At 38.5% G+C, this 7,615-nt stretch overlaps 1 protein-coding gene across 3 annotated transcripts in view; it reads left to right on the forward strand.

The window, feature by feature from the left end:
* The window catches only part of LOC118269340 (unconventional myosin IC), a 58,315-nt gene extending 50,766 nt beyond the window's left edge, over positions 1 to 7,549 (forward strand). For all 3 annotated transcript variants that reach the window (XM_050699690.1, XM_050699683.1, XM_050699701.1), the window contains 11 exons: positions 713 to 853; positions 1,744 to 1,885; positions 2,315 to 2,432; positions 3,245 to 3,358; positions 3,698 to 3,939; positions 4,356 to 4,625; positions 4,835 to 4,962; positions 5,097 to 5,315; positions 5,608 to 5,708; positions 5,864 to 5,966; positions 6,259 to 7,549. In XM_050699690.1, coding sequence (XP_050555647.1) covers positions 713 to 853; positions 1,744 to 1,885; positions 2,315 to 2,432; positions 3,245 to 3,358; positions 3,698 to 3,939; positions 4,356 to 4,625; positions 4,835 to 4,962; positions 5,097 to 5,315; positions 5,608 to 5,708; positions 5,864 to 5,966; positions 6,259 to 6,273 — 1,593 coding nt within the window. In that variant the 3' untranslated portion in view covers positions 6,274 to 7,549. The remainder of the gene's footprint in view (positions 1 to 712; positions 854 to 1,743; positions 1,886 to 2,314; positions 2,433 to 3,244; positions 3,359 to 3,697; positions 3,940 to 4,355; positions 4,626 to 4,834; positions 4,963 to 5,096; positions 5,316 to 5,607; positions 5,709 to 5,863; positions 5,967 to 6,258) is intronic.
* Positions 7,550 to 7,615: the final 66 nt, after the last annotated feature.

Here is a 7,615-nt window from a genome sequence, read left to right on the forward strand (position 1 = left end):
GTAATGTACTTCTAGAAATTGTATCTTAAAAATCCCATGTATCTCCACAATGTCTAGTAAATAATACCATTGAATAGTAAATACATTTATTAGCAAAGGTATCCGGCACATAAGTATGTGCTCTAAATCTAAATCAATGAGCCACATGATGTAATATTTGAATGGCTCGCCAATACATTCACATAAGTTGATGTTACCAATAGATCAGTATGGAAAACAATGGTTTCATTGTAATGCTTTCACATTATTGTAATTAGATTGGATTCTGTCCTAAGGTGCCGACCCGCCGACCGACTAGTCATAACCAAGTTGCCTTTGAGGTGATACGTAATTAGTGTCAAGAGGTTTTAGTGCATTGAACTTCAGAATAGTTAGAATGTTTGTGGATTAGTTACGAAGTTCATTTCGATTTGTGGTTCAAACGTTGTCGCGTTACATTTAAATAGTAGGAAGTTATATTTCCTTATATCAGATACGTAAGTACATAGATAGAAGTTATAAAATTAAAGTAAGTAACCGACAAATGTAAATAAATTAGCAACAATTTTAAATAATTCAATATATAATTCAATTCAATTAAATAATTCAAAAAAACATTCTGTAGGTGATTTTCTTGTTTTGAATACGGGTTGTGTCTATTAACAACTATTTCTAAAACTTAGTAATATTTTAAAATCGAAATAATATGAACCGATTTTGTCGGTATGTGCAGGAGTTCTGCCTGGTGCACTACGCGGGCGAGGTGACGTACAACGTGAGCACGTTCCTGGAGAAGAACAACGACCTGCTGTTCCGCGACATCCAGAGCCTCATGGCCACCAGCGGGAACACCATCGTCGCCACCTGCTTCAAGGTACACTACTTACACTTTAACTATACCTAGTATAACAACGACCTGCTGTTCCGCGACATCCAGAGCCTCATGGCCACCAGCGGGAACACCATCGTCGCCACCTGCTTCAAGGTACACTACTTACACTTTAACTATACCTAGTATAACAACGACCTGCTGTTCCGCGACATCCAGAGCCTCATGGCCACCAGCGGGAACACCATCGTCGCCACCTGCTTCAAGGTACACTACTTACACTTTAACTATACCTAGTATAACAACGACCTGCTGTTCCGCGACATCCAGAGCCTCATGGCCACCAGCGGGAACACCATCGTCGCCACCTGCTTCAAGGTACACTACTTACACTTTAACTATACCTAGTATAACAACGACCTGCTGTTCCGCGACATCCAGAGCCTCATGGCCACCAGCGGGAACACCATCGTCGCCACCTGCTTCAAGGTACACTACTTACACTTTAACTATACCTAGTATAACAACGACCTGCTGTTCCGCGACATCCAGAGCCTCATGGCCACCAGCGGGAACACCATCGTCGCCACCTGCTTCAAGGTACACTACTTACACTTTAAATACCTAGTATAACGAAAACAAATAAAGTTATTGTATGCAGAACCAATAGTTTTGTAATATAAGAGCAAACAATTTGAAGACTGAACTAGTGGAACAACTTTAACCCCGACTACGTAAAAAGCATTAAGAATCTACTGTTTTTGAAGTATCAGTATCAGATATGTGGTGTATAACATTTGTTTATATCGAAAGAAAAATGTTTTGGAAAAATGTATAGTTCACAGCCACGCTACGCCGATCAAACTTAACTAAATTACCTACTTCTTAGCCTGTATTATTAAAGCCCTAATTGACTAATGTATCATATTATCCAGGACATCAACCTAACGAGCAAGAAGCGACCAGAGACAGCGATCACTCAGTTCAAGAACTCGTTGAACGAGCTGATCAAGATCCTGAGCAGCAAGGAGCCTTCCTACATCCGATGCATCAAGCCTAATGACTTCAAGGCGCCTAGTGAGTTCACATTATATAGAACAATATTTATACCTACATTACATAAACATATACACATAACTTGCTCCCTCTGTGAATGTCGTAAAATCTTACTAATGATCTACAAACACCTCTACCTCCACACAACCATAGACCATACTCCATGCCATATCATGACCATACTATATGCCCAATCCCCGGTTCCCAAACAACCCTTAAAGTCCTAACCCCCAAAAGGCCGGCAACGCACTTGTAACGCCTCTGGTGTTTTGGGCGTCTATGGGCGGCGGCGATTGCTTACCATCAAGTGATCCGTCTACTCGTTTACACCATAAAAGTATAAGACCATTTTCTGTCAGTTAAACTGAACTAGGTACATTGTAGACTATTCCAAATCAAAATACTTTTGTCAATGCTTCGAGACCAATCTAACAATAATGTTTGTTACAGTGCAATTTGACGACAAGCTAGTGTCTCACCAAGTGAAGTACCTCGGGCTGATGGAGAACTTGCGCGTGCGCCGAGCTGGGTTCGCGTACAGGAGAACTTACGAGGCCTTCCTTGAGAGGTATGTCTTAATCTCTTCACTAAAAGAAGTCTGGACTCTCAACTTTAAGTCGAGTATAAATATTGTTAATAAACTATTCATACAGTTTTTAATTAAGTAATTACCGTAACATCGGGTTTCTTTGACCCTAGAGGGTAACTTTGACCCAAACTTTTAGACCAATGAAAAAATATACGGTCAAAGTTACCTCCTAAGGTCAAAGAAACCCGATGTTACCACCGGTATATATTTTTTTTAATATTCTGCCATGGCTTTAATGGGAGGTTGTGTTGTGTTTGAAGATTACGACAGAAAATATTAATCATTGATTATGAGTATTTTTTTTTTTGTTGATACAAAGAAATCTACTTATGAGTTTGTTATGAAAGAAATATCTCTGCCACTGTATCTATCAAACAATTGCTATCAATTGTTTTCATAGACGAAGCGACACATCGTGCGTATTTGTGAACCACTTTATGCAGAGTAGAGTCAATGTTTATTTAACTTCTTTATGTTCCCAAATTGAATTAACTGGTCCGAGGTACGAAATTTTTTCACCATTGTAATCTTAAAACACAACATTCCCTCCTATTAAAACCGTGCAGATAATTTTAGAACACCTTATAATCAAGTTCGTCAACAACAACAATTATTTATTCAATACAGTCACCAATTACTCGTACCAGGCAATTTGAATCTACTTTTCAAGTTTTCTAACCTTATTCTTCTTTACTCAAAAGCCTATTACAGAAACAGTGTAGTTCCAAGTATCTGTACTATCAACCAAATGAAAAATCATCTTCATTATTAATACACAATGTTCCCCACAGATACAAGTGCCTGTCCCGCGACACATGGCCCAACTTCCGCGGCGCGCCGAGAGATGGCGTGCAGAAACTGGTCGAAGTACTCAACTTCGAGAAGGAAGACTACAGGATGGGCAAGTGAGTACACCACGGTTACGTTTCTTAGTACAATGGATTACTTTGAAATGAAGAAACCGGCTTGAAAGCAGACTACAAGGCTATACAGAAGCGCTTATCTATCTGAAGTGTGGATGTGGACCCATAAACGGTTACTCAATACGCTTACAAAATGATCTTGGTAAATCTTAACGATGAAAAAAATATCTGGCCTATTGAAAATTACTCATTAGAGACTTCAAAATATCATTACATCATTTGGATTGATGGATAACTAACATTAATCCAAATAAATATTGTCTGCACTCCAGTTTCCAATGTAATTCCATAAAATAAAACATTTCAATACCATATTTCCAGCACAAAAATCTTCATCCGTTTCCCGAAGACGCTATTCGAGACAGAAGACGCTTACCAGATCAAGAAGAATGACATCGCGACCATCATCCAGAGCAGGTGGCGAGGGTACTGGCAGAGGAAGCAGTACCTCAAGATGCGAGAGGCGGCCATCGTCATACAGAAGTGGGTGCGAAGGTTCCTCGCCCAAAGACTTCTGGCCAGGAGAAAGAAGGCCGCGATGGTCATCAGAGCTTTTATCAAAGGTACAATATGTTTTTTCAAAATATTTGATTTGAAAATATCAACAAATATGTAATTAAAAGGATTTCCTTTAATAATCATTTTCAGCGTAATGATATGTAGCTGAGATTATGAGCAGATATATTTATTAAGATTAGATGAAGGCCAAATTCCTCACTCCAATAATTAATTAATTAAACACTGATTTTAAAACCAGAATTATGATAAAATACTACGCCTATAACTTTAAAATGCAAGTACAGTGCAATGCAGTAACTATTGGTTCTAATTTGAAAATATGTTTTGTGTGACACAAAACATATTTTAGTGCCTGCATAAATGGACTTTCCGACACAAATTGTGTCGGCACACAAAGGCTATTAAACATCCCGCTGTGATGAATAGGAGCCAAATCAATAACATAATTAAATCTCATCAGGCTTCATCACCCGCAACGGTCCGGAGACTCCAGAGAACCGTCGTTTCCTGGGTATCGCGAAGGTCCACTGGCTGAAGCGTCTGGCGAGCCAGCTACCAACGAAGGTGCTGGACTTATCATGGCCGGCGTGTCCCGCCACGTGCCAGGCGGCCTCCCGCGAGCTGCACCGCCTGCACCGCGCCCACCTCGCGCGCAAGTACCGCCTCGCGCTCTCGCCGCAGGACAAGAAGCAGTTCGAGCTCAAAGTACTCGCTGAGAAGATGTTCAAGGGTTAGTATTAAGTAACACTCCCTAGTTAGAAAGTTTTAATAGGTATATGAAACTATTTCCCTGAGAAAACGTCTAAAATCAAAGGAAGGGCTCGGATTATAGAATATATTTAAAAAAATACTTTGGCGCTAGTGTCGCTTTAAGTCTGCTACCTTTTGAATAAAGTTATTTGCTATCAATGGTGACTAAACTTTGGCTTTATTCTCCAGGCAAGAAGAACAGCTACCAGGCCAGCGTCGGCGAGCGGTTCCAGGACGACCGCCTGACATCGGAACACCAGACCCTCAGGAATACCTTCATGGCGTCACCTTCCTGGCCTACCGGGGAACAACTTATTGTAAGTTTCGCATTGCCAATATTACATACACACACTAATATTACACATTGAATAAGCGATCAAACAATACAATTTCTATACACTATCCACTTGTCTTTGCAATTTCTATCACTCACCAAAACTTCTTCCCCCAGTACTCATGCGAGGCAGTGAAGTACGACCGCCGTGGGTACAAGCCCCGCGAGCGCGCCCTGCTGGCCTCGGACAAGGCGCTGTACGTACTGGACGCGGCCGGCCGCAAGACGTACAAGCTCAAACATCGCCTGCCGCTGGACAAACTGCGCGTCGTCGTTACCAACGAGACCGACACGCTCGTACTCATCAAGATACCGCAGGAACTTAAGAAGGATAAGGTATGGCACTACTAATTATAGTTTAGATTTAAAGAGTAAGTTTATACCGATTGAGAATTTTGGCAACTTAATTGTTTGAACTTCATACTTGAGAGCTGTATATAAGCGTCAATCACTCCACTAGCGATGTAGGGAGTTACAGCAAATGAAATTCGCCAATGTACCGATGTGCCTTTGAACTCTTCAAATAACCCTTAAGTGGCCTAGACTGACGACTTCTACCGTTACAAAAAAGAACAAATTTTCAGTCAGCAAAATACATATACTACAAAAGAAACTACTTACCTTACAGGGCGACCTGATCATCTCCGTATCGCACCTGATCGAGGCGCTGACCATCGTCACCGACTACACCAAGAAACCCGAACTTATCGAGATCGTCGACACCAGGACGTAAGTTTTCACAACATTTCATTTATTTAAAGAATTGCACAAATGGCAGAACATTGTATACTTATCATTAACCTGAAGCCTTACATATACACTTTGTCTTGTTTGAAATTAAATGAATGTAGGTAATGCTGACTAATATTTTCTCTCTCCCCCAGTATCGCGCACAACTTTGTGAATGGTAAGCAGGGCGGCACCATCGAGGTACAGAACGGTCCGCAGGCCAACATACACCGCGCCAAGAGTGGAAACCTGCTCGTTGTAAGTATATTCATGTGTTATACAACTTCATGATAATGACTCCAACGCTAGTCGAATCGAGATTATAGATCTGCCTAAAGAGTATTAAACACTTCGTTAGAAAAGGAAATATTTTGCAGAGACAGTTACTAGACGATTTTCAAAGCACTTCTTGAATGAATATGGAGGCCTATGTGCATTAACTATTAAGTTTAAAGCTATGTGAACAATTATATGTGGCTTCCTACCAAATAAAAGGTGAAATAGTCACATGATAAAAGTAATAAAGTTGTATAATTATTATTTGTTTCAGATCGCAACTCCCTGAGAAGAGACAGTATTGCAAGCAACTACAACAACGACGTTACTTAGATTTACTAAAACTATTCCATTTCGTATTACATAGTATTTATTGTTAGTACCAATGTAATGTGCCTGCTCGTTGTACATAGCAAAACTACCTGAAATAGATCAGTCATACAATTCCTTCAAAATTTCTGCTATTTTCATATATTTTTTATGAAAAGTCTCCAAGTTTTCACCATAGCAGGTGCTTACATAAGTAATACATAATGTTTAAGCTTTGCATTGAAGTTAAGTGAACAAACGACTAGTGAACTTTAAGTTTTATAAATTACGTCATGTTTTATGTTTACGTACTTATTTTTTATCCAATTTTTATTTTATACCCTGTATAATTAAGTACGCATTATTAATAAATACTTATTGATAGATATTTTCCGATGCGAGCTACATAATTATTTTATCAGTGATGTTGTGCTTAATTGAACAGACAAATTACAATTATACACGTATTTTATAAATGAAATATTATGTATATGGAAGTGTTATTAATATATAACAGTTAAAATGAAGTTTTTATGTATTGAATGTGATATAATGTTCATGAGATTTTCGTACAAAGTACTTAGTATTTTTTGTATGCCATACAAGTTAGGTATCGCGCGAAATGTGTCAATTATTGTTACATAAATGTATTAGAAATTATGAAACCCCGTAAAGGGTAATTTTGTAAATAAGTCTAAAATATTTCCTATCTAAAAGATCAATGTTTAGTCGTAATATACCAAAGGTATTTGTATTTTCCAAATTTTGTGAAATGTGATTAACACGGTTATGAAGACAGGCAACAAGATTATGTAGTAAAATTATAATATTGAGATAATTGACACATTTCCTTTGTTTGTAATAATGATTAAGCTGAATCAAAGGTGCCTACTATAAGGAAACAATTTGAATTAATGTTACAATGAATGTATTTATAAAATTAAGATATGCTTGGCGTGGTCTGAAACACTTGGATAGAGTAGGACCACTGCTGTATATAACATAATTACGAACTTGAGGCCTATTGTACAGCATATTGATACATTGCAACTTGAAGAGTCATTTTGATAAATCGTATGGAATTAAACGTTCTGGAATTAGTAAAGTACTTTTATTAAATCGCGCCTAATTGTAACCAGGAACGTGAATGTGAGCAATAGACCTCAAATGGCCATATTAAGGTACACAGGCTAATAAGTGCCTTGTTTATAAGCCAGTTCCTTCAGTCATTTTTAAATAAATGTATTTTAATAAAATATGCAGACATTTTCAATCCCTAACCTTATTTGTATCATAAGTAGAAAATGGTGTTATTTGAAATA

This window comes from Spodoptera frugiperda, chromosome 2, assembly GCF_023101765.2.
Source record: "Spodoptera frugiperda isolate SF20-4 chromosome 2, AGI-APGP_CSIRO_Sfru_2.0, whole genome shotgun sequence".
NCBI classification, from domain to species: Eukaryota; Metazoa; Arthropoda; class Insecta; order Lepidoptera; family Noctuidae; genus Spodoptera; species Spodoptera frugiperda.